We start from the raw sequence: 26,460 nt of genomic DNA, 5'->3' as shown, positions 1-26,460 counted from the left end.
CCTCGGTTGGCCTCGGATAGCAGGTCCTCCGCCCACCCCGTGCGTGCTCCGCGGCGCGTTGGGACTATCTGGTGCGGAGAGCCCCTCATCCTGGGAAACGGGGCGCGGCCGGAAAGGGGGCCACCCCCTCGCCCCGTCATGCAACGCACTTCGTGGGGAACCTGGTGCTAAACCATTTGTAGACGACCTGCTTCTGGGTCGGGGTTTCCTACGTAACAGAGCAGCTCCCTCGCTGCGATCTATTGAAAGTCAGCCCCTTGACACAAGGGTTTGTTAATTAAGTTTATTTTTAAAGGAAATAATTTAAATAAATATATGAAAAATTAGTGGGAGAAGAGGGAAGCTTGGGCAAGGAATATACAGCAGGCAGGGCATGTGCGTGGGGTGGGAGGTGGCCATCCTTTCAGAGAATTAGGCTGAGATCTTCAGGGGATAACAGGGAACAGCATGAACACTGGCCTCAGAAAGAATGCAGGGCTCACAAACAGGCAGGTAATAATTTCAACCCCCCACCCCCAAGGTAGGGTTGAACATTGTCTGATCCTTTAAGGGTGGGGACAGTGGTCTACTTCCTGCAGCAGTTCTGGCTACTGCCCCTAGTGGGTGATCTTTGGGGCATTTGTGCTGCGTCCCACGCGATGAGTCTATTCCAGGGTCTCGAGCGGGAAATGGTATGAAATTGAATTAAAGATAGAGAGAGACTTAAAGATATATACAGGATGGATTCGGGAGGATGCCACAGCTTGCCAATAGTCACTACTGTCAGAGCTGCAAAACATGGCCTCCCCCAGAAAGACATCTGTCTTTATTCCTGGGTAACATGGGCCATTAGCAATTCAATTAAGTTTCCAAGGCATCTCAAAGACAACCCCCACCATACTAGTCAATCTTTACACCATACAGTAACTTTACACCAAGAAGAAACCAGCTTCCAGTCTCTTCAGGGGAACATGGGTGGGCAGCCCTTTGTTAACTTAATTAGGTAGGTGAGGTGGGAGGTTGGGCCCAACACCTCTGTCCCCTAGATATCCAAACTGCAAAATACCCTGTTTACTTTTCGGTCCCCAACACATTTGCATCCTTATTAACACGGGCCCTTGCATGGTGCCAATGTCATCCTGACATCAGAGTAGGCTGTTGTCCATGGTCCTTTAGTACATTGAAACTTGATACGGATGCTCAGGTCACAGGGGAGGCCCTGCATCATGACTCTGTGTCCCTCACACTCCCAGTGGAGCTTAGATCTGCCAGAGACGGGCCCAGGGCACGCACGGTGTGCACCGACACGGGACCCTGAAGGTTCTGCCACCCGCCCCTTCATATTTTGTTTCCACATCTTATTGTTTATGCCTGTGAGCTGGGCTCTCTCCCTCTCTCCATCAGGTCTCTGCTAGCAATGTAGACCTGTGCGTGGATGAGAGGTGACCCCTGGCCCACAGAGGCTGTGCTGCATGGGACCCCCTGGCCAGCTTCCTGATGAGCGACTCTGGAGGGTGGGTTTGCCCAGATGAGACAGTGGGTGGAAATGATCCAGGGGGCCTGAGCACTCCTAGACCATGATGCGTCTGCAGGTGACCAGCCTCACGGAAGCCTCAGGCATGGTCCAGCAGACATGACATTCCTTAGTAAGGGCAAGAGTCTTTCCCAGTTACCTCGTCCAGAGCAGTCAGCCCACTGCCTTTGGGATCTCTCACTCATTTCTAGAAATACTTGGGGCTGGAGAGGACCAATGCTTGGTGAAAACCTTGTGTTCCCACCCCCCGCCACCCTAAAATCAGATGAAGGAAGCAATCAGGTGACAAAGTGAGTTTATTGGGGTGCCTGAGGTGTTAAGAGGCCGAGAGTGGAGGTGTAGCGACTCAACAGAGAAACTTGGAGGGAAGGACAGGTGACCCAGGGCCAAGTGAAGGAGCCTCCTGGGGGCAGGGGCCCAGAGAAGCAGTGAGGTTGGGGATTTCTGGGAGCAGAAGTCAGGACAGTGGAGACCTGGAGGACCAAACCCTGGTTGAGACAGCCATCCAACACAGGTCAGAACCAGACCGAGGGTTGACTAGAAGGATGACAGTCACAGGGTGAGACAGAGCCCAGTTGGCCCAGGGGAGACATGTCTGGTCAGCAGCAGGAAGTCTGGGCTGAGGCAGGGACGCAGAGGGCAGGGCGGGAGCACACAGGGCGGCAGAGCAGGGACACACAGGAGGCTGGGCGAGAGCAACTAGGCTGGCAGGATGAAGGGGCACAGCAGGAGGAGATGGGCACACAGCAGGCAGGCCTGCACACAGGGTGGCAGATGAGGGACACGCAGGAGAAGGGTCTGCAGCAGGATGAGGGGCAGGGTGTGGGCTGGCAGCACAAGGGGACTGGGCAGAGGGAGGTCCCAGAGCAGCTGGGCACACAGCACACTGGCTTGAAGCACACGGGCTTGCAGCAGACAGTCTTGCACTGGACGGGCACACAGCAGGCCTGTCGGCAGATGGAGGAGGTGCAGCAGAAGGGCATACAGGAGCTGGTGCAGGCTGATTGACAGAAGCTGGGCCCACAGCTCACTGGGGTGCACATGAGGGTCTCGGTTGGGACCGGGGCACAGCAGCTAGGAGTGTAGCAGGTGGGCTGGCAGCAGCTGGGGACACAGCAGGTGGGCTGGCAGCAGCTGGGGGCACAGCAGGAGGGCTCACAGCAGCTCTCTGGACCACTGTCCACCTGCAAGGAGGACTCGGTGCAAGAGTCAGAGGAACCGGGCAGACAGACGCAGTTGCCATAGCTCAGGTCGCTGGAGCAGATGGACAGGGTAGACACCATGGTGGGACCAGTGGGCTGGAGGTGAGTGGGGAGGAGGTGGAGTGTGAGGAAGTGTAATGTGTGAGGTGCCCAGGGCTGTTGGCTTTTATACCCTCCTGGCTCTGCGTCCTCGAACCTATAGCCTCCATTTCCGCCTCCCAGGGGCACCAGGGATGTTTGTTTGCCTGGGATGTTGTCCAGCTCATAAATCTCTTAGATCATCTAGAAGCCTGCCCCATTGTGTCCCCAGGGAACAGGAGTGTGTGTAACAGGCCCAGCCCAGCCTGGTTCCTTGGGACAGGGGAGGGAGGGTGAGGGTGGGCGGAGTCCTGCCTCAGGCCACCTGGATGTGCTAGGGCATGGTCCAGTCAGCAGCCAGGACAGCCTCAGCGCCGGGTTCACTTAGCAGGCAGCCAGCACTAGAAAGTGTTTTCATGTGGTTGAAACACCTCATCTCGTGGCGACGCAGGAGAGTTGCTACCTTGTATAAGAGGAACCTAGAGGCCAGGGGTATTTGGTGACTTCCCAGGGCCACTTGGGCTCAACAGGACTTGAACGTCTTGGCCGGTACTCAGGAGGATTTCTGATCACCAAATAGCAGATCTTTCTGAGGCCAGCTGTCTATGTGCCCACTTTCCACTCGTCCTTGAGCTTGGGAGACCACAGGACTTTGTATTTTGCAAATTGTGTGGCTCCCTTCCCCACAGGAAATTGACAGCACCCTGGGTGCCTGGTTCCTATGTGTGACCTCTGCAGAGCACCTGCTCTTCACCACAGAAAGGTCACAGCCCTCGTCTCCCTCCTAGATGGCCTTCTCTGTGAGGACACCTGGCTTCTCCTCCAAGACACCCACCAACAGCTTCTGTGGTGGATAACCGCCTGCCTACCCTGGACAACCTACCAGGTCACTAAGTAGCACAGAGCCACAGAACACAACAAAAGACATAAATGTGGTCCAGGAGAGTGCCTCCCTCACTCTGTCTGCAGGCAGGAAATGCCTGCTCAGGAAGCAGGACTTCTACCCCTTTACCTTCTCTGTCTCTGTTTCTCCATCTCTGTGTGTCTTTCTCTGCACACACATGCACACACACACATACAGTCTATTCTCATTATTCACAGTAGTTATGTTCTATAGTCTCCGCAAACACTGAATCAGTAATTACTGAATAGTGACTCCTGGCAAATGCAGGTTTAGGCGAGCCTCTGGGCACAGTATTTTCATCAACAGTTCAATATGTAGCCTGTTTAATGTGTTTTTCTGTTTAAAAACATCTCTTTTTTTTAAGTATTAAGTTTTTATTTTATTTTTAATTTATTTATTTATTCATTTTAGAGGGGAGAGAGAGAGAGAGAGAGAGAGAGAGAGAGAGAGAGAGAGAAAGAGGGGAGGAGCAGAAGCATCAACTCCCATATGTGCCTTGACCAGGCAAGCCCAGGCTTTCGAACCGGCGACCTCACTGTTCCAGGTCAACACTTTATCCACTGCGCCACCACAGGTCAGGCTAAAAACATCTTATTTAATGTATATTTAATATACATCTTAATTGGCTCTATGGCCTCTGCCTCAGGCACTAGAATGGCTCTGTTTGCAACAGAGCAACACCCCAGATGGACAGAGCATTGCCCCCTGGTGGGCATGCCGGGTGGATCCTCGACGGGCGCATGCGGGAGTCTATCTGCCTCCCCATTTCCAACTTCAGAAAACTACACACACACATATATATATATATACACATACACACACACACACATCTTATTTAACATTGGATTATAGCCACTATATGGCACCCGAATGAGGCTGATCTGACACAGTGCAGACACAGTGCAGCCTTCTTGCATGTAGGACACCAGACAGCACTTTAGCTCCATGCTTTGGGACGTTTTTTTGGTTTTTTTCATTTTTCCAAAGCTGGAAATGGGGAGGCAGTCAGACAGACTCCCGCATGCGCCCGACTGGGATCCACCCGGCATGCCCACCAGGGGGCGATGTTCTGCCCCTCTGGGGCGTCGCTCTGTTGCATCCAGAGCCACTCTAGCACCTGGGGCAGAGGCCAAGGAGCCATCCCCAGCGCCCGGACCATCTTTGCTCCAATGGAGCCTTGGCTGCGGGAGGGGAAGAGAGAGACAGAGAGGAAGGAGAGGGGGAGGGGTGGAGAAACAGATGGGCGCTTCTCCTGTATGCCCTGGCTGGGAATTGAACCCGGGACTCCTGCACGCCAGGCCGACGCTCTACCGCTGAGCCAACCGGCCATGGCCACTTGCTTTGGGACGTTTTAACCAACAAAGTCACAAGCATAAAGCCCCAAAATGTGAAAAACATGGCACTGAGGAGACCCCGGAAGGACATGTTATAGACCAAGGACTGAACCAAGAGGCCATGTTGCCGCTGTAGCCTTAGCTGGGAGCATACACCTTGGGGACTCAAATTTGTGACCACCCTGCACAAGCCCACCAATTACCACACAGGTGCTACAAGTGTTGATTTGGAGGTTACAAATAAATTGTAGTAAGTGGGTGAAGGCAGAACTAAGGAATCCCTGAAAAAGGAGGTACCTTGGTATCTCTTATCTATCTATCTAGGTCAGCGATTTTTAACCGATATGCCACAAGAATTTTTAAAACATACCTGACTACTTAGTCAGGGACACTGACCTCTTCTCCCTTAGATTGTCAAATTAAAAAAAAAAAAAGACAACAGCCAACACAACAATAGCAGTTCAGTGTGAATAAATCAAAATTAACAAATTTTTTTTGTCAGGTTAGCAAAAAATATATTTTTTTGGTGTACCACAGATTTTTAGTAATTAGTTTAGTGTGCCATGGGATTAAAAAGTTGAAAATCACTGATCTAAGCATATATACACATGGATAATGTCTTTGCATATAAATTTTGAAAATACAAATGGCATCACATTTTATTCACCATGTTTAAAAATAACAAAAACAAAAACTTAATATGGAGCTCCTTTTCCATGAATACATAAATTTTTATTCCTTTCTCATTGACAACTGCTTAGAATTTCACATTGGTCTGTGTGCCTGTTTCTTTGTGCAATGTAACGAATTACCGCAAGCTTAGTGGCATGTGTCATCTCACCGTCTCTGGGGCTAGTGCTGTACTGGGTTGTTGTGGGGTCACATCGTGGGGTCTCATCTGGAGGTTCAACTGGAGAAGGCACCACTTCCCAGCTCGTGTGTTTTTTGTCAGAATTCAGTTCTTTGCAGGTAGTCCAACCTAGGGCCTCAGTTTGTTGGTCACTGTCAACCAGAGGTCATTCTCATTTATTGCCATGTGGTCCTCTCTATAGACAGCTTGCATGGGTCAGCAGACTCTTTCACAGCCTACACAGGACATAGTCTCCTCCAAAGATCAGTGTTACAACATACATAATGTAACCACGCACATCCCACGCACATCACTATTGCTGTATTTTTTGTTTCTAAAGCATGTCACAGGTCCTGACCACTTTTGGGGGAGAGGGGCCACACAACACACAAAGACCAGTGTTTTATTCCAAACTTAGAATAGCCCTTCCCACTCTGAGTTTATTTTTGTCACCTTTTTTTTCTATTAAAAAAGGTGTATTAATGTCCCTAACTTTGATATTTATTTATTTACTTATTTATAAGTGAGAGGAAGGGAGACAGAGAGACAGACTCCTGCATATGCTCCAAACGAGATCCACCCAGCAACCCCTGTCTGGGGCAAATGTTCCAATCAACCGAGCTACTGGCTATATGTGGGAAAGAGACAGAGAAGTGGGAGAGAGAAGGGAAGAGAAAATGAGGGTCACTTCTCATGTGTGCCCTACCTGGGATCAAAATCAGGATGTCTGCGCCAGGGCCTTATTTTATCTTTCTCTATTTCTACTTTTAGTTCTGTTAATTTTTTATTTCTATGTTTTAGTCTATGTTATTGGGTACATAGACATTTGGAACAGCTAGAACTTTCTGAAGGGTTGATCCTTTTAGCTTTATGAAATGGCTTTATTTGAAATAATGTTCCTTGCTTTAAAATCTACTTTACCTGGTGTCAATAAGCCACACCAGTTTTTCAAAGTTGGTATTTGCATTATGTATTCTTCTTATCCATGTTTTTACTTCCAACCTTTCATAAGCAGCAGACGTACCTATTATATCTACTCTCTCATTCTATATTTTCTATTTGTCCCTAAATATTATTTTTAATTATTCCTGACTACTTTGGGTTGATCAAGTATTTTTATAATTTTTTTCCATTTTTGATTCATGATGAGTTATCCATTGTACTTCTTCTCCTTTCAGTGGTGACCTAGAGGTTACAGTGTGCCATCTCGATTGCCCAGGTGCACATTGGTACTCTCACCACTCTTCAAAGCAATGCCAAGACCTCAGAACACTTCAACTCCATTTATCCTTCTTACCCTTACTGTTAATGCTGTTGTGCATTTCATTTTTCTGTTAGTGATCTAGAAAATAAACAGGAATCCTTGTTCTCCATACAGAGGCCTCAATGTGGTAGCTGTACTTTCTGCAGGGAGGTAGAAGGGATCTCTGGGTTACACGCACAACTTTCAGGGTCAGATAAAAGCAGATAGCATGGGGAGTCTGTGTACAAGCACAGGGTCTGTGCCTCACTGAGTGTCGGACGGGTGACAAGGGTATATACACTGCCCATCCAGGGACATGGAGGTGCCACTGTCAGGCCAACAACTTTTACCTGCTTGCCACCTGCACCAGGGGAATCCCTGCACCGGAAGGCATGCTGGAGAACCACAAGGAGAGATGTCCCGGCCTCATGCCCTCTTAGGCCCAAGCTTCTCCACCAGGTACTTGGGACATTAGGGCACCCCAACGAACAGAGTCCTGAGGTGTTCACAGGACCTATCCCAGGTGTTGACAGAACGGCAGTTGGATTAGGAGAGAGGCCAACTCAGACCCCAGAACACACTATTTACAAACACACACCCCTTTCTACCTCAATGTTATGAACCAAAGGCATTGGCAACCCACGCAACATACTAAGAGCTTCATAGCTGAGCAACATCTCACAAACTGAAAACTCAAAACCAGTACTAAAGAGAGTTCTGTGAGTCCCAAACACAAACAAGGAAGAAGGTGTGTGAACATTCCACAGGGAAACAGAAGCCAGGAGAGGTATAAAAGCTGACAGCCTGGGAACCTCAACACTCACAGAATTTTCCCAGCTCACCTCAGCCTGACCACCCCACCATGGCCATGTCCACCCTGTCCGTCTGCTCCAACGACCTGAGCTATGGCAGCCGCGTCTGCCAGCCCGCTTACTGTGACTCTTGCACTGATCCCTCCTGCCAGGTGGATGACTGTCTAGAGAGCTGCTGTGACCCTTCCTGCTGTGTCCCCAGCTGCTGCCAGCCCACCTGCTGTGTCCCCAGCTGCTGCCAGCCTACCTTCAGTGTCCCTAGTTGCTGTGCCTGGGCCCCAACCCAGACCCTCAGATGCACTCCAGTGAGCTGTGTATCTAGCCTTTGCTACCAGGTGGCCTGTGAACTCAGCCCATGCCAATCAGACGGTACCACCTCTTACACACACTTGTGTTGTGAGCAGTCTAGCTGCCAGCCCCCTTGCTGCACATCCTCCACCTCCCAGCAGGCCTGCTGTGTGCCTGTCTCCTGTAAGCCAGTCTGCTGCAAGCCCGTCTGTTGCACACCTGTCTGTTGCATAACCAGCTGTGGCAAGTCTGTCTGCTACAAACCCATCTGCTGCACACCCGTCTGCTACACACCCATCAGCTGCAAGCCAGTGTGTTGTGTGCCCAGCTGCTCTGGAATTGCCCCCTGTCTCATATCTTCGTACAGCCAGCCCACTTTCTGCCCCTCATCCTGCTGCAGACCCTCCGGCTGCGTGTCCCTCATCTGCCGCCCCGTGTGCAGACCTGCCTGCTGTGTGCCCACCTCCTCCTGCTGTGCCCCCTCCTCTTGCTAGTCCTGCGGCTGCACCCAGCCTCCTGAGTGTCCCTGCTCTGCTGCCCAGTGAGCTCCCACACAGCCTGCTGCATCCCCACCTCGGCCCAGAAATACTGCTCCGGAATGATCTTCTTAAGCACACCCCAAAACTCAACACTTCACTGCATCTGCAGCCCCAAGATTCTTTACTAAGAGCCAAGACAGCTGTCAAGTCCCCTTCATGGGTCCCTCCCAGGGCATTTGTGGTCAGCTAGAAACTGCTGTGCATTTCTCCCTCTGGAAACACTCACCCATTTCTCCAAGTACTGACATCCCCCAAAGCAATGTGCCCTGCCACCCAGTCTGGCTGGCAGTGACCCCAGTGAGGCCAGCTGGACTGTCCCAGGCTTTGGAGCCTTGAGTGAAGTGAAGGGAAAGAGCTGGTTTTTCCCAGCCACCCCTTCTGTGTGGCCCTAGTGCCTCCACTGCATCTTCTGCTGGTTTTTTCACCTTCCCCCACCTCCTCATTCTGACTGCTGTCAGCCCCTTCTAATAAATTTCTGTCCTGATGCATTTGACCAGAATTCATTTACGTTCTTTACAACAATGACCCTTCCCTGACATCCCCAGGTAAGGTTGGTCCCAGGTCGTTTTCCAGGGCCACCATGTGCCTGCACCTTCGTTGGTATCCAGAAAGCCCTGTGTCACTCTGGCCACATATATGCCCAAGAGACGGGCACACTTTCTGGACATAAAGGCTGAATAACTTGAGAGTGTTACCTATCCTGTGAAGGACCACCCTTAGGAGGTGACTCAGACTGTCTTCAGTGTCCCCGCTCCACAGGGCTTGTTCAGGAAGGAGTTAGCACAGCAGGCCTGGGGTGGTCATCCTCAGGCCTGTTGAAGGCTGGTTCTTGGTTGGCATCTGGGAATGTCAATTTTGGGAGGGTTCTCACCATGTGTGATGAGAGTACCTGACTGGGCTTAAGCAGTCTGTGTAGATATGATGGCTGTGCTGACACCTGCTCTTCCTCTGGGAATCTGGAATATCGGGATGTGCCAGACAAGGGTGCCACATGAGTAGCTCTGATAAGAACCCTGGATGACCAGTCTCTGACCAGTTTCCTAGTACACGCCTCTCATACACTGTCACTCTCTTCGCTGAGCAATTTACTGTCTCACATGAGTCATTGAAACTGGGGGGTAGGTACTGAGGACTCCAACACTCATCAGAATATTTAAAATTGTTCAAGTCTGGTAATAACAAACAGAGCTTAGAGTGTAGATAGGTACATGTTACAGTATATAAATCATACTTGAACTATGACTTTTTAAAAGAATACAATCAAGTAGAGAAACGACACAACCCAAGATTTGGATGAGCAGTTTGCAATGCATATCCCCTCAGTGGTGTGCAGAAAGAAGCCTACCCCCCTAACTCCTGAGAGATGATAGTGCCCCTTTTTCCCTAGCTTGGTGATCCCTAACAGCACAGTTGGGAGCTATTGTGACAGTAGTTACACCACGGAAATTGGCAAACACCACAAATTAGGGCTTTTTTCTTTTTTTTTTTCTAGAGGAAGCCAGCTGTTAAACATTTACCATCATACACCACTGCACACACACACAACAAATAACTCATATTCAGACTATATAGTAATTTTCTACAAATAAAAAAGAAATACAAATAATCTTATTTTATAAAAACAAGCAAATGACTTTAACAAACACCTACAAGAAAAGATATTCAAATGTTCAGTGAGTAGTTTTACTCATCAGGGAACACGAATTAATGCAACAATACTGTACTCATACACACTTTCCAAAATGGATAAGATTTTAAAAGACAGATGCTACCTCAGTTTATACAGGATATAGAGTGACTGCCATTCACAGGCTTGACTAATGGGAATGTAAATTTCTTTAGAACCTTGTTGAGCAGTACCTGCTAACATAAACAGATTCCTGTCGTATGACCCAGATATTCCATTTGTGACTTTACCCTGAAGAGAAATTACTGAATATATTCATCAAAAACAAAATGTACAAAAATTTTTATGAAAGCATTATTAATATTAGCTAACGTGTGGAAATATTGAAATCATCATTGACAAAGAGAATGGATAAAATATGTGTAGCAGGGTTTGAGACAATGATTTACCACATCCAAATAGAAGAAAAGACAAGAAAGAGAACCACTGATTCATGCAGCAACATGTGCTTATCACAGAAATTTTGTTCAGCAAAAGGGGCCATAAACAAAAGAGCAAACACAACAGGTAGAACTAACGAAGAGGAAGAAAAGGTGGATTAAAGATCTTGCCTGGGGGAGGTGTATTTATTGAGAAACAATACAAGGAATATTTAGATTTCTGGAAATGTTGCACATTTTCAACAAATATTCTAAGGGAAAACTTTTTCAGTACAGAGGTCTATACCTATCTAAATTATCCATGCATCAACTATAAAGGCAGAATAAAAGCATTTTAAACTATGCTGTGTTCAAAAATTTATCTCAAATGGATCCATTATCAAAAAGCTTCTGGAGGGTGCACTCTACCAAAATAAGAGCAAAAACCCAGAGAGAAAAACACACCACACTGAAAAAATTAGAGATTCGTGACAGGAAAGAGATGGAGGAACATCCAGAGACCACAGTGAATGGAGATGCCAAGGTCACACCTGTGCACCGGCAGAGGGGACAGTCCTCAGACATAGAGGGCTCTAGGAGAGAGGTTTCCAAAATATAAACGAAGCCCTGGCTGGTTGGCTCAGTGGTAGAGCGTCAGCCTGGCGTGCGGAAGTCCAGGGTTTGATTCCCGGCCAGGGCACACAGGAGAAGCGCCCATCTGCTTCTCGACCCCTCCCCCACTCCTTCCTCTCTCTCTCTTCCTCTCCCGCAGCCGAGGCTCCATTGGAGCAAAGATGGCCCGGGCGCTGGGGATGGCTCCTTGGCCTCTGCCCCAGGCGCTAGAGTGGCTCTGGTCGTGACAGAACGACGCCCCAGAGGGGCAGAGCATCGTCCCCTGGTGGGCGCATGCGGGAGTCTGTCTGTCTATCCCCATTTCCAGCTTCAGAAAAATACAAAAAAAAAAATAATAAAATTAAAAAAAATAAAAAAACAAAAACAAAATATAAATGAAGCTAAGTGATCACCTGCTTTGTTTCAATCCCTTGAGTGGAGCTCGGGGATGATATAATGATAGGTAAACAGAAAAATCAGCAAATAAACAAAAGAGGCAATTGTTAGCCCTGAGAAAGGAAAAACAAAGAATACCAAACAAGTACAAGTAAAGAAGTTAAACCTGATTCCAATACACAGACTTCGCTGTTAATAATACTCAGTTAAGATAATACAGATTTTAATACTGATTTTTACGAATATGGGGGTATCACTGCATTCTAGGGCTGGGAAGAAGGGAATTTTTCATGGGACAGGTGGCAAATAAGAAAAAGCGCTGTCCTCCATAACAAGAATCAGCTCATATCTAAAACTGAAAACACAAGAAATAATAGAATATGTATAATATATTTAGGATTTTTCCTTTGTGTCTAATATTTTGGTGAATAGTTGTTCACAGTACTCTCATACACTTCCTTTTATTGATGTGATAATGACCCATTTTTACTCTGATTTCAGTGATTTGAGTTTTCTTTCTTTTTTCCTTTGCCAGTCTCATGAAACTTTTGTCAATTTGGGAGTTTTATTCAAGAATAAACTTTTAGTTTCATTGATTCTCACTATTGTGTTTCTTGTCTCTATTTCATTAATCTCTGTTCTCATCTTTATTTTCTTTCTTCTGCTACTTTGGGTTTAGTTTGCTCTGCTTTTACTAGTCTGTTACACTGTAAAGTTAGATTATTGATTTTAATCTTTCCTCTCTTTAATTGTTGACATCTATAGATTTCCCTCTGGGTGTGTTTTGCTGTATCCCTTAAGTATTATTGGTTCATTGTGTTCTCATTTGCATTCATCTCAAAGTACTTTCTAGCTTCCCTATTGATTTTTTATTTGACCCCTTTGTTTAAGTCTATGTCGTTTGATTTCCATATATTTGTGAAATTTTTAGTTTTCCTTTTGTAACTGATCTCTAGTTTAATTCTATTATGGTCAGAAAAGATACTTTGTGTGATTTCAATAATTTTAAATGTATTGAGATTTGTTTTGTCGACTAGTTTCTCTAATCTGGAGCATTATTCCATATGTAAGTGAGAAAAATGTGTATTCTGTTGAGTTGAGCATTGTATACATGTCTGTCAGGTCTAGTTGGTTTACAGCGGTCTTCAAGTCCTTTATTTTGTTATTGATCTTTAATTTAGTTGTTCAACCATTTCTGTTTTAATTAGTGGAAGTGACTTATTGAAGCCCGAGTATTATTGTAGAATTAGAATTGTTTAGCTCATTAGACATATATTCTTGATATAGGACCCTTTTATTAATATTTGGATCTTTGTTCCTTACAATAATTTTTTACTAAAATTTGATTTTGCTGATTTTATTATAGCTATCCAGCTTTCTTTTGGTTATTATTTCCATGAAATACTTTTTCCATTCTTTTACTTCAAAGAACACAGGATGAGAGGTCACTTTCTAACTCACTCTATGAGGCAGGTCAGCATTATCTTGCTATTGAAGCTGGACAAAGACAACAAAAAAAAACCACACGACAATATTCTATTTTAACTTTTATTGAAGTTTAAATATCTTCAATAATATAAAATCAAACCAAATCCAGCATCACAGTAAAACAATTATATACAACAAGCAAGTGGAATGGAGTAAAGACAGTCCCTTTAATAAATGGTGCTGGGAAAATTGGATAGGTACCTGCAAAAAAATGAAACTAGATCACCAACTTACACTATTCACAAAAATAAACTCAAAATGGATAAAAGACTTAAATGTAAGTCATGAAATCATAAACATCTTGGAAGAAAACATAGACAGCAAACTCTTCCATATCTCCTGTAGCAATATTTTTGCCGATTTATCTCCATGGGCAAGTGAAATAAAGGACAAAATAAACAAATGGGACTATATCAAACTAAAAGGCTTTTGCACAGCAAAAGACATAGTTAACAAAATAAAAGGACAACCCATTCAATGTGAGAACATATTTGCCAACATCTGATAAGGGGTTAATAAGCAAAATTTATAAAGAACTTCTAAAACTCAACACCAGGAAGGTAAACAATCTAATTAAAAAATGAGCAAAGGAACTGAATAGACACTTCTCCAAAGAGGACCTACAGATGGCCAACAGGCATATGAGAAAATGTTCATGGATAAAGCGTCAACCTGGAAATGCTGAGGTCGCTGGTTTGAAACCCTGGGCTTGCTTAGTCAAGGCACATATGGGAGTTGATGTTTCCTGCTCCTCCTCTCTTCTCTCTCTCTGTCTCTCTCTCTTCTCTCTCTCCCTCTCTGTCTCCCTCTCTCTCTCCTCTCTAAAAATGAATAAATAAAATAAAATAATTAAAAATTAAAAAATTAAAAACTGGTAAAAAAAATGTTCAACATCACTAATCATTAGAGAAATGCAAATTAAAACCACAATGAGATATCACCTCACACCTGTCAGAATGGTGCTTATTAACAAATCAACACACAATAACTGCTGGAGAAGGTGTGGAGAAAAGGGAACCCTCCTGCACTGCTGGTGGGAATGCAGACTGGTGCAGCCACTGTGGAAAACAGTATGGAGATTCCTCAAAAAATTAAAAATGGAACTGCCTTTTGACCCAGCTATCCTACTTTTAGGAATGTATCCTAAGAATATTAAATCACTGATTCAAAAGAAGATATACACCCACATGTTCAGTGCAGCATTGTTTACAATAGCCAAGATCTGGAAACAGCCCAAATGTCCATCAGTGGACGAGTGGATTAAAAAGCTGTGGTACATATACACAATGGAATACTATGGAGCTGTGAAAAAGAAGACAGCATGGATGGACCTGTGGATGATTATGCTGAGTGAAATAAGCCAGGCATAGAGGGAAAAATATCATATGATCTCACTTATATGTGGAGTTTAATGAACAAAGTAAACTAAGGATGGAATAGAGGCAGAGATGGGGTCACAGGGAACAGAAGGACAGCTGTCAGAGGCAAGGGGGATGAGGGTATGGGATCAGAGAGAATAAAGGGATGAGTGAAATTACATATACATAACACATAGATACAGATAACAGGACAGTAAACCTCAGTGGGAAGGAGGGGAGGGAGTTAGGGGGAGAAGGGAAAAGGGGGTGTAATGGGGGACACGGGGTGGGGGTGAAGGTGTTATACTGAGTGGGACACTTGAATCTATGTTAACAAAATAAATTAAATTTAATAAAAAATAAAAATACAAGCAAGTGGGATTTATCCTACAATGCAATAGTAATTCAACAGATGAAAACCAGTCAGTGTAATGCACCATGTTAATAGAACGAATAAAGGGGAAACCACCATCATCCCAACCAAAGATGCGAAAAAGAATTAAAACAAAAGAACCTCTTCATGATAACAGGACTGACCATAATGAAGGTGCTCACAGTGCAAACACCAACAAGGAAGGGAGGACATATGAGCCTCCTGTTGGGACAACACACACACATGAAGAAGGGTATAAAAGCTGGACAATCAAAGCACCTCACACACTCACTCACCTTCACACACTCACACACTCTCCTCCCAACTCACCTCCATCCCCACGGTCCCACCATGGCCACATCCACCCTGTCCGTCTGTTCTAGTGACTTGAGTTATGGCAACCGTGTCAGCCAGCCCGGTTCCTGTGACTCTTGCACAGACTCCTCCTGGCAGGTGGAAGACTGTCCAGAGAGCTGCTGTGAGCCCTCCTATTGTGCCCCCAGCTGCTGCCAGCCCACCTGCAGTGCCCCCTATTGTTGCCAGTTCTCCTGCAGCACCTCCATCCCCTGCCAGCAGTCCTGCTGTGTGCCCTTCAGCTGCAAGCACGTTTGTTGCACACCTGTCTGCTGCAAGCCTGTTTGCTATAAGCCCATCTGCAGCTCCCCTGTCTACTGCACACCTGTTTCCAGCACACCTTCCTGCTGCACACCCATCTGCTGCAAACCAGTATGCTGTGTGCCCAGCTGCTCTGGGACTGCCCCCTGCCCAGCCCCTTCCTGCTGCCAGCCCACTTTCTGCCTCTCACCCTGCTGCCGACCCCCCTCATGCATGTCTGTCATCTGCCGCCCTGTGTGCAGACCTGCTTACTGTGTGCCTGTCTCCTCCTGTGCTACCTCCTCCTCCTGTTACCCCAGCTACTGATGCCCAGCCTCCTCTGCTCTGCTGCCCAGTGAGCTCGCATCCAGCCTGCTGCATCCCCACCTCGGCCCAGAAATACTGCTCCGGAATGATCTTCTTAAGCACACCCCAAAACTCAACACTTCACTGCATCTGCAGCCCCAAGATTCTTTACTAAGAGCCAAGACAGCTGTCAAGTCCCCTTCATGGGTCCCTCCCAGGGCATTTGTGGTCAGCTAGAAACTGCTGTGCATTTCTCCCTCTGGAAACACTCACCCATTTCTCCAAGTACTGACATCCCCCAAAGCAATGTGCCCTGCCACCCAGTCTGGCTGGCAGTGACCCCAGTGAGGCCAGCTGGACTGTCCCAGGCCTTGGAGCTTTGAGTGGAGCGAAGGGAGAGAAGCTAGTTTTTCTCTGCCACCCCTTCTCTGTGGCCCTAGTGCCTCCACTGCATCTTCTGCTGGTTTTTTCACCTTCCCCCACCTCCCCATTCTGAGTGTTATCCATCCCTTCCAATAAATTTCTGTCCTGATGCATCTGACCAGAATCCATTTATTTTTTACAACAAAAACCCCTCCCTGACATCCCCAGGTAAGGTTGGTCTCACGTCATTGTCAAGGACCACCAAGTTCCTGTCTCTTCAGTGGTATCCATAAAGCTCTCTGTAACTCTGGACACATGTATGTACAAGAGATGGACACACTTTCTGGTCACAAAGGCTGAATAATCTGAGAGTGTTACCTGTCCTATGGAAGGGCTACACTTAGGAGGTGACTCAGACTGCTTCAGTGTTCCTGCTGCAGAAGGGTCTGTTCAGGAAGGAGTTAGTACAGCAGGTCATCCCCAGGCCTGTTGGAAGCCTGGACCTTGCCTGGCATTTGGGAATGCTGATTTTTGGAGGGTTCCCACCACATGTGATGAGAATACATCGCTGGCCTAATTTGTTTGTGCAGACATGATGGCTAGGCTGACACCTGCTCTCTCTCTCTCTGGCAATCTGGAATTTTGGGATGTGCCAGCTGTTAAGCATTTACCAGCATACACCACTGCAAATGCATATCAAATAACTCATATTCAGAATATATAGTAACTTTCTACAAATTAAAAATAAATACAAATAATATTATTTTCTAAAAACAAGTAAATGGCTTTAACAAACACCTACATGAAAAGATATTCAAATGTTCAGTGAGCAGCTTTCTCATCAGTGAACGTAAATTAATGCAACAATACTGCACCATACACAGTTTCTGAAATGAATAAGATCTTAAAAGACAGATACTACCTCAGTTTATACAGGATATAGAGTGACTGTCATTCACAGACTTGACTAATGGGAATGTAAATTTCTTTAGAACCTTGTTGAGCAGTACATGGTAACCTAAGCAGATTCCTGTCATATGACCCAAATTTTTTCTTGTGACTGTCCTCTGAAGAGAAATTACTGAATATATTCATCAAAAACAAAATGTACAAAAACTTTTATGAAAGCATTATTAATATTAGCTAAAGTGTGGAAATAATTGAAATCATCATTGACAAAGTGAATGGACAAAACATGTGTAGGAGGGTTTGATGTAATGATTTATGGCACACCAAAAAAAGAAAGGAAGGAAGGAAGGGAGGGAGGGAGGGAGGGAAAGAGGGAGGGAGGGATGGAGGAAGGAAGGAAGGAAGAAAAGGAAGAAAAAAGAAAAGAAAGTAAGTAAGAGAGAGAGAAAGAGAGAGAAGAAAAGAAGGAAAGAAAGAGGAAGGAAGGAAGGAAGGAAGGAAGGAAGGAAGGAAGGAAGGAAGGAAGGAAGGAACTACTGATTCATGAAGCAACATGTGCTTATCACAGAATTTTTTTTGAGCAAAGGGGGGCATAAACAAGAGAGCAGAGAAAACAGATAGAACTAACCAAGGGGGAGAGAAGGTGGAATAGTGACTTCTCCTTGGGGAAGGATGGTAAACTAAGAAAAGTGCACGAAACATTTAGATTTCTGGAAATGTTGCACATTTTCAACAAATATTCTAGGGAAACCTTCTTCAATGCAGAAGACTATACCCATCTAAACTATCCATCAACTATAAAGGCAGAATAAAAGCATTTTTAACTATCCTATGCTCAAAAATCTATCTTCAATGCACCCATTTTCAGAAAGCTTCTGGAGGGTGCACTCTACCAAAAGAAGGGCAAAAACTCCATGACAAGAGAGAGATGGGGGAACATCCAGAGACCACAGTGAATGGAGATGCCAAGGTCACACCTGTGCACCCGCAGAGGGGACAGTCCTCAGATATAGAAGGCTCTAGGAGAGAGGTTTCCAAAATATAAATGATGTTAAGTGTTCATCTGATATGTTTGAATCCCTTGAGTGGAGCTTGGGGATAATGTGATGATAGGTACACAGAAAAACCAGCAAATAAACAAAAGAGGCAATTGTTAACTCTGAGAAAGGAAAAACAAGAAAAACCAAAACTGATACAAGTAAGAAAGTTAAACCTGATTCCAATACACAGACTCAGTTCTTAACAATACTCAGTTAAGATAATACAGATTTGAATACTGATTTAACCAATATGAGGGTGTTACTGCCTTCTGAGGCTGGAAAGATGGGATTTTTCATGGGACTGGTAGCAAATAGAGGAAGTGCTTTCTTCCACAACAGAAAATTGAAAACTCAAGAAAAAACAGAATATGCATAGTATATTAAGGATTTCCCATTGTGTTTACATCTACCATATTTTCCCCTCCATAAGATGCACCTAGGATTTTAAGGAGGAAAATAAGAAAAAAATATTCTGAACCTAATGGTGTGTTAAAATATTTAATAAAATATATCACAATGATATTTCAACAATGAAAACTCAACAGCAGTATTAAAAACCATTAGCACTGTTATTAACAAATGAGAAGAGACTTTAATATTTAAATACTCTTCTAGTTGTCTGGGAACCCCAGGAACTCATCATTGCTAGTGTCAGAATTTAAGAAGCTCAGTTGCTCACAATCACTAGTATCACTTTCTTCGCTATTTTCATATATGATACCATCTTCAGTGCCATCTAAGGCATTGCTGGTGCCACATTTTTTGAGTGACAGTACCGTAGTTTTATTCTTCTCTGACTGCCATGACGTTTTCACCCACTCACAAACTTGAGTGATAGTGGGTCTCTTCCTTTCTCCAGTTGGTGTCAGATCATGATTACTAGCAGCCATCCATTTGTTCCACTCTTCTCACATAAAGACTTTAAACAGTTTGTTGATGGAAACATTGAAAGGTTGCGACTGGCTGGTAAGACCCCCAGGAATTACAGCTAGATGAGTCTTCACTTCTTCAAAGTTTTTTTTTTTGTTTTTTGGGTTTTTTTGTGGTTTCGCTAATATGTGCTCTAAACTGTCAAGCGTTAATAAGGCAGATTTTTTCAGGAGCCCTCTAGGAAGTTTGATCCAAACTTTTTCACTCTCATCCCATTTTCATCCATGCATCCTTTCTCTGAACCCCCCTGCTGCTGCACTAGGGAAAGTCCATTTATTTTTTACTCTACTGTCACTACATAGGTAAACTACCTGGATTACAGCTGGAATAAATTGATGGAGATGAGCAGCATAGCCTCTCCCGTCTGCCACTGCTTTGTCTGTGCTTGCACTGGCTTCCCAGCTCACTGCACCTGCCTCACACCCTTGGCCCCTCCCCTACCTACCAGCCAGCCAGCCAATGAGATTCTCTGAGGATGGCAACAAGTGACGTCAGCACTTCACACAGAGCTCCAGCAGCTGCAGCGCGCCTCTCCTGTCTGCCCTGGATGGCGCCAGATGAATGCGTCCACACAACGTTGCTCATCTTCCCTCTTTTGCTGCATGCAATTGTGGAAACCAGAACCAGGGGATCACTCAGCAGATGCCGGAGTTCCGCACTCCTCCGTGGTGGGTATGATTACGCTCCCGTTGGCGCTCATTCTACATATGTTTACTGGCGCAGCGCCCCACAGCAGCTAAAAAAAAAAATGCACATTTGCTCCATAAGATGCATGGGCATTTTCCCCTCCACTTTGGGGGGGGGTGCATCTTATGGAACGAAAAATACGGTAATTTTTTGGTGAATACTTGTTCACAGTACTCTCATACACTTCCTTTTATTTATGTAAGATCAGTGATAATGCCCCATTTTTACTTCTGATTTTAGTCATTTGAGTCTTCTTTCTTTTTTTCTTAGCCAGTCTAGTGGAAAGATTTGTCAATTGGGGTTTTTTTTCCAAGAATAAATTTTGGTTGGGTTGGGGAATAAGTTCTTAGCGTTTTTACCGAAGACTTTTATTTAAACAAAAAACAATAATTATATCAATAAGTTAATCAATTATATATTCGCCGTTGCTGTTTACAACCTCTTTCCACCTCTCGACCAATTTGTTGATGCTGTTCCGCCAAAAATCGCCTGGTCTGGTGTCAAAGAAGTTGTTGAGCCAGTTTTTAAGGACCTCTTTGTTATCGAAGGTAACGCCCTTCATATGGTTTGACAGGGAGCGGAAAAGATGGTAATCGGTCGGTGCAAGGTGGTGCAAGGTCCGGAGAATACGGCGGATGGTGAAGGACCTCCCATTCGAGCGCTTGGAGTGCGGCTTTGACGACTTGTGCAACATGGGGCCTGGCGTTGTCGTGAAGGAGTATGGTTTGACCATGTCGATCAGGTCTTTTCAGTCGAATAGCCTCATTCACGTGGTGTAGCTGGGTAATGTGGAGCTCCTTGTTGACCATGGCATTCTTTTCGAGCATTTCCCAGTTCTTCATCGAATTCAGAAGGCCTTCCGCTGCGGCACGTGTCATCGACGTCAAAGTCGCCATTTTTGAACTTTGCAAACCATTTCTGTGCTGTAGACTCACCTATGACACCTTCTCCATACACGTCGCAAATGTTCCGGGCTGATTCGGCAGCTTTTTGACCTCGATGAAAAGCAAAGAAGAGCAGGTGTCGAAAATGTTGATTTTTGCCTCCTGGGTATTCCATTGCTAAGCCTCAAAACTAATAAAAAATTAAATAACTCAAAAATACAATTAACATAGTTTTGTAGAGCAGAAAGTTTTATCAAATGAATACTTACCCTTTGCCAAACAGCAAACAAATCGTTGTAAAATAAAAGAAAATATAAAAACGCTACAAACTTATTCCCCAACCCAAATAGTTTCTATTTCATTCACCTGTGTTCTCATCTTTATTTCCTTTCTTCTGCTACTTTGGAGTTAGTTTGTTCTGCTTTTACTAGTCTGTTACGCTGTAAAGTTAGATTATTGATTTGAATCTTCTCTTTAATTGTCGACAGTTGTAGATTTCCCTCTGGGTATTGCTTTGCTGGATCCCTTAAGTATTATTAGTTCATTGTGTTCTCATTTGCATTCATCAAAGCACATTCTATCTTTTCTCTATGTGTGCATGTGACAGAGACAGAGAGAGGACAGATAGGGACAGACAGATAGGAAGAGAGAGTGATGAGAACCATCAGTTCTTTATTGCAGCACCTTAGTTGTTTATTGATTGCTTTTCATATGTGCCTTGGCCAGGGGGCTACAACAGAGTGAGTGACCCCTTGCTCAAGCCAGCAACCTTGGGCTCAAGCCAGTGACCTTGGGCTTCAATCCAGTGACCATGAGGTCATGTCTATGATACCACTCTCAAGCCAGCAACCCCACGCTCAAGATGGTGAGCCCACACTCAAGCTGGATGAGTCGATGTTCAAACCAGCGACCTCAGGGTTTTGAATCTTGGGTCCTCTGCATCCCAGTCTGTCACTCTATCCACTACGCCACTGCCTGGTCAGGCTCTAGCTTCCCTTTTGATATCTTCTTTGACCCATTTGTCATTTAAGTCTGTATTTTTTTATCTCCATATATTTGTAAATTTTTCAGTTTTCTTTCTGTGACTGATTTCTAATTTAATTCTATTATGATCAGAAAAAATATTTGTGTGATTTCAATATTTTTAAATGTTTTGAAATTTGTCTTATGGCCTAATATGTCTAATCTGGAGCATTATTCCATGTGCCCTTAAAAAATGTGTATTCTGCTGTTGAGTTGAGCATTATATATATATATATATCTGTCAGGTCTAGTTGCTTAATAGTGCTGTTCAAGTCCTCTAAATCATTATTGATATTTAATCTAATTAATCTATTATTTCACTTTTATATTATTATTATTATTCAATGAGAAGGGGGAAGCAGAAACAGACTTCCACATGGACTCCGACCAGGATCCACCCAGCAAGCCCACTAGGGTGTAATGCTCTGCTCATCTGGAGTGTGGCTCTGTTGCTCAGCAACCGAACTCTCTTAGTTACTGAGGCAGAGGCCATGGAGCCATCCTCAGCACTGGGGCTAACTCGCTTCAAGAGCCATAGCTGCAAGAGGGGAAAAGAGTGCGAGGGAAGTGATAGGGAGGAGAGGTGGAGAAGCAGATAGGCACTTCTCCTGTGTGCCCTGACTGGGAATCAAACCTGGCACTGTGGTAAGGTACCAAAGAATTGCAAATATTAATATTAATATTAATTTTTTTAAAAAAGAAAAGTTAGGTTTCTTGCCTCCTCCTTACTGTGGAGAGTGAAGGGAGGAAGGAGACTTGGACCCCCTCCCTTCCCCACACCTGTGAGGAAGAAGGTAAACAGCTAGCCAGGTGAGGGAGAGGGAAGAAATATTTAAGTGGCCTTTTCCTCTCCTCTTTCTTTTTCCTTAGTGGGCAATTTACAAACGCTTATACTCTGATATCATGTAAGCCCTTCCCATCCTGAAGATGTGTGATTGATGTATGTACCTCCAGACAAAGGAATGGGAGGTAGACACTAAAAGATTTAGGGATATCTTTTGATATGTAAAACGACATCCTTTGCTATTGTGTTACCTCATAAGTTTTAATATGTAAGAATGTTTTATATAAATCCTATAAACAAATGTTATAAGCTTGTTAATAATTTTGTCACAACTCCCCTCCTCCTTTCTTTCCTCCCACCCTATATGTGATCAAGTGTATATAACTAGCCTCAGAGCTATATTGGACACTGCATGATTTGGGTCAGCTATACCCCGTGTTTGTCATATGCAGCCGGCTTATTAATAAATCTCCTTCTATTAATAAAACCTCTCAAAAATTCATTTGGACTTGGTGTCTTTACATAAACCCAGGGAACAGTACTTTACAACAGGATATCCACGTGCTGGGCTGACGCTCTACCACTGAACCAACTGGCCAAGACTATTTCATTTTTGAATTATTGGAAATGATTTATTAAAATCTCCAAGTATTATTATAGAACTAGAATTGATTATTTCTTCAATTCTGCCCATTTGTCATATATTCTTGATATATTGAGCCTTTTATCAATATTTGAAGTCTTTGTCCCTTATAAAAATTTTTACCTCAAATTCTATTTTGCTGATTTTTTATAGATATCCAGCTTTCTTTTGGTTGTTATTTGCATAAAATATCTTTTCCATTCTTTCACTTTAAATATATTTGTATCATTGGACCTAAAGTGGTTGAACTGACTCAAGGATAAATAGACAAGATGAAGAGACATATATAAGTAATGAGTTGAATCCATAATCATAAACCTCCCCTCAAAGAAAAGCCCTGGGCCATATGGCTTCAATGCTAAATTCTACTAAACATTTACAGAAGACTTGACTCCTTCTCAAACCCATCCAAAGAACACAAGATGAGAGGTCACTTTCTAACTCATTCTATGCGGCAGGTCAGCATTATCCTGCTATTGAACCTGGACAAAGACAACAAAAAAACTACAAGCAATATTCTATTTTAACTTTTATTGATGTTTAAAAATCTTCAGTAACATACAATCAAATCAAATCCAGCATCAATTAAAAGGATTATATACAACAAGCAAGTAGGATTCATCTAAGACTGCAAGAGTAACTCAACATATGAAAACAAATCAGTGTAATGTACCATGTTTTCTACCATCATAACAACTAAATATGCAAAAACAAATTAAAAATAAAACAAAACAAAAAAACAAAAACCTCTTTATGACAACAGGACTGACCATAATGAAGGTGCTCACAGTGCAAACACCAACAAGGAAGGGAGGGCATGTGAGCCTCCTGTTGGGGCAACACACACACACACAGTGAGGGGTATAAAAGCTGGACAATTGCAGTACCTCACACACTCACCTTCACACACTCAGACACACCTCCCAGCTCACCTCCAGTTTCACTGTCCCACCATGGCCACGTCCACCATGTCCATCTGCTCCAGTGACCTGAGTTATGGCAACCGTGTTTGCCAGCCTGGTTCCTGTGATTCTTGCACTGACTCCACCTGGCAGGAGGACAACTGTCCAGAGAGCTGCTGTGAGCCCTCCTGCTGTGCCCCCAGCTGCTGCCAGCCCACCTACTGTGTCCCTAGCTGCTTCAGGCCTTCCTGTTGCACTACCTGCCCACATCAGCCGACCTGCTATATGCCTGCCTGCTACAAACAAATCTGCTGCAAACCCATCTATTGCACATCTGTCAGCTGTAAGCCCATCTGCTGCACACCTACTTGCTGCACGCCTGTCAGCTGCGAGTCAGTCTGCTGCAAGTCTCTGTGCTGCATGCCCAACTGCTCTGGGTCCTCCCCCTGCTCTGCCTCTTCATCCTGCTGCAGACCCTCCTCCTGTGTGTCCCTGATCTGCCGCCCCGTGTGCAGACCTGCTTACAGTGTACCCATATCCTCCTGCTGTGCCCCAGCCACCTACTCCTGCCAGTCCATCTGCTGCCGCCCGGCTTCTCTGCTCTGCCGCCCCGTGTGCCCCCGCCCTGCTTGCTGTGTCCCTTCCTCAGCCATGAATTCCTGCTGCTGACTTTTTCAAGACCTCATGCAGGGTCCTTCCCCAGTAGAAGGCTTACTTTCCAGGCAGCTACACCCCCTCTGGCTTTCACAACAAGGGAAAGGACTAGCTCCCCCTCCTGACATAGCCCTTCATTCAGAAATCCACAATGCTCAGCACATCCTTCCTGATGCTGGCCACACAGATGCCCCTCTTAGCTCCACCTCTGCCCTGTGTGTGAATCCTAGTGCCCCAGGTGGCCTGGTCCCACCCAGGCAGTGTTGTCACCTCTGATTCCTAATAAAGCCACTTCTGTTTCACTATGACCTTCTGTTTGTCTGTGGACACACTGGGGATAGCGTGATGAGGGACACTTGGTGCAGGCCTCTGTGAACCCGACAAGCCAGGCCCCCTCTAAGCCATGTGGGACCCAGGCCCAGCACAGCCCAAGGCCTATCTCAGTAAAGCTTGGCCTCTGGAGCCAAGGCCAGGAGTTGGGGGACAAGGCCAGAGAGGTTGGACACCACCTCCGCCCTGCTAGCAGCCATGGGCCCCTGAGCCACACTTCCTATCGCAGCTCGGTGGCTGCCTCCAGGCCCATGCCTCACAGTGCCAGACCCCACACCCAGTGGCATTACCCACCTGATACCACCAGTGAACCAGCCTATAGACCACAGTGCTCGTTCCCGCAGCCAACCTGGTGGCCTTCCTCCAGCTTACCCATGAGCCTCCAAGGGAGGCATGAGGAGGAGTGCTGCTGTCCCAGAATGACAGCCCAGCAGGCTGGTTCTCCCTGTCCCTTTCTCAGGAGTGGCCAGTGGGGACATGAATGAAGTGAAGTTAACAGTGCCCATGCAGCTTCCCATAGAGATGTGGGCAGTTCCCGGCTACCTCTTGACCATGTTCCTGGACTCTCGCCCCTTGTCCGACACCCTCACATCCTGCTTTTTCCCGTGCTCCGTTCTACTATCACTGGATGCAGTCCCCTTTTGTCTGAGCCACACATAAGTGAGCTCACACATACTTCCTACACTCCCAGTTCTGCCTGGTATCCTCTACATGGCCCCTCTGGTATGGGCTCAGACACTCCCTCCTGCCGGGCAGATCTGTCTATCTGAGAACCTCATCCTACCCTGCCCGAGTAACAGACCCATACAACCAGCTGCGTCACCAGGCACACAGAGCAGGGCAAGCTCAGGTCCAGCCTCTCCTGCCATCATCCCAACCCACTGTGCTTGGTGAGGTCACAACAGTCATCTCTCTTTTTTTTTATCTTTTATTAATTTTACTAGGGTGACATCAATAAATCAGGGTACATACGTTCAAAGAAAACATGTCCAGGTGATCTTGTCAATCAATTATGTTGCATACCCATCACCCAAAATCAGATTGTCCTCTGTCACCTTCTATCTAGTATTCTTTGTGCCCCTCCCCCTCCCCCTTTTCCTCTCCCTCCTCCCCACCCCCCGTAACCACCACACTCTTATCATGTCTCTTAGTCTCGTTTTTATGTCCCACTTACCTGTGGAATAATGCAGTTCTTGGTTTTTTTCTGATTTACTTATTTCACTTCGTATAATGTTATCAAGATCCCACCATTTTGCTGTAAATGATCCGATGTCATCATTTCTTATGGCTGAGTAGTATTCCATAGTGTATACGTGCCACATCTTCTGTATCCAGTCTTCTATTGACGGGCTTTTTGGTTGTTTCCATGTCTTGG

At 45.2% G+C, this 26,460-nt stretch overlaps 3 protein-coding genes across 4 annotated transcripts; 2 read left to right on the top strand and 1 right to left on the bottom strand.

Annotated features, from left to right (window-relative positions):
• Positions 1 to 2,112: 2,112 nt before the first annotated feature.
• Positions 2,113 to 2,796, bottom strand: LOC136322427 (keratin-associated protein 10-7-like). Its single transcript, XM_066254435.1, has one exon. The coding sequence runs from the start codon at positions 2,794 to 2,796 to the stop codon at positions 2,113 to 2,115; it is 684 nt and encodes a 227-aa protein (XP_066110532.1).
• Positions 2,797 to 7,986: 5,190 nt separating this feature from the next.
• On the top strand, positions 7,987 to 8,718 carry LOC136325217 (keratin-associated protein 10-12-like). Of its 2 annotated transcripts, XM_066259214.1 has the most exons (2): positions 7,987 to 8,167; positions 8,243 to 8,718. In XM_066259214.1, exons 1-2 carry the CDS (start codon positions 7,987 to 7,989, stop codon positions 8,716 to 8,718), a joined length of 657 nt encoding a protein of 218 aa, XP_066115311.1. The 2 variants fall into 2 exon arrangements, with proteins under 2 accessions (XP_066115311.1, XP_066115310.1); XM_066259213.1 differs by having other exon boundaries at positions 7,987 to 8,718.
• A 6,669-nt stretch (positions 8,719 to 15,387) lies between these two features.
• Positions 15,388 to 24,770, top strand: LOC136322426 (keratin-associated protein 10-8-like). Its single transcript, XM_066254434.1, has 4 exons — positions 15,388 to 15,427; positions 15,476 to 15,642; positions 15,726 to 15,866; positions 24,138 to 24,770. The coding sequence occupies exons 1-4, from the start codon at positions 15,388 to 15,390 to the stop codon at positions 24,768 to 24,770; spliced, it is 981 nt and encodes a 326-aa protein (XP_066110531.1).
• Positions 24,771 to 26,460: the final 1,690 nt, after the last annotated feature.

The sequence above is a fragment of the Saccopteryx bilineata genome, chromosome 2 (genome assembly GCF_036850765.1).
Source record: "Saccopteryx bilineata isolate mSacBil1 chromosome 2, mSacBil1_pri_phased_curated, whole genome shotgun sequence".
Lineage (NCBI taxonomy): Eukaryota > Metazoa > Chordata > Mammalia > Chiroptera > Emballonuridae > Saccopteryx > Saccopteryx bilineata.
This window is presented reverse-complemented; position numbering and strand designations above follow the sequence as displayed.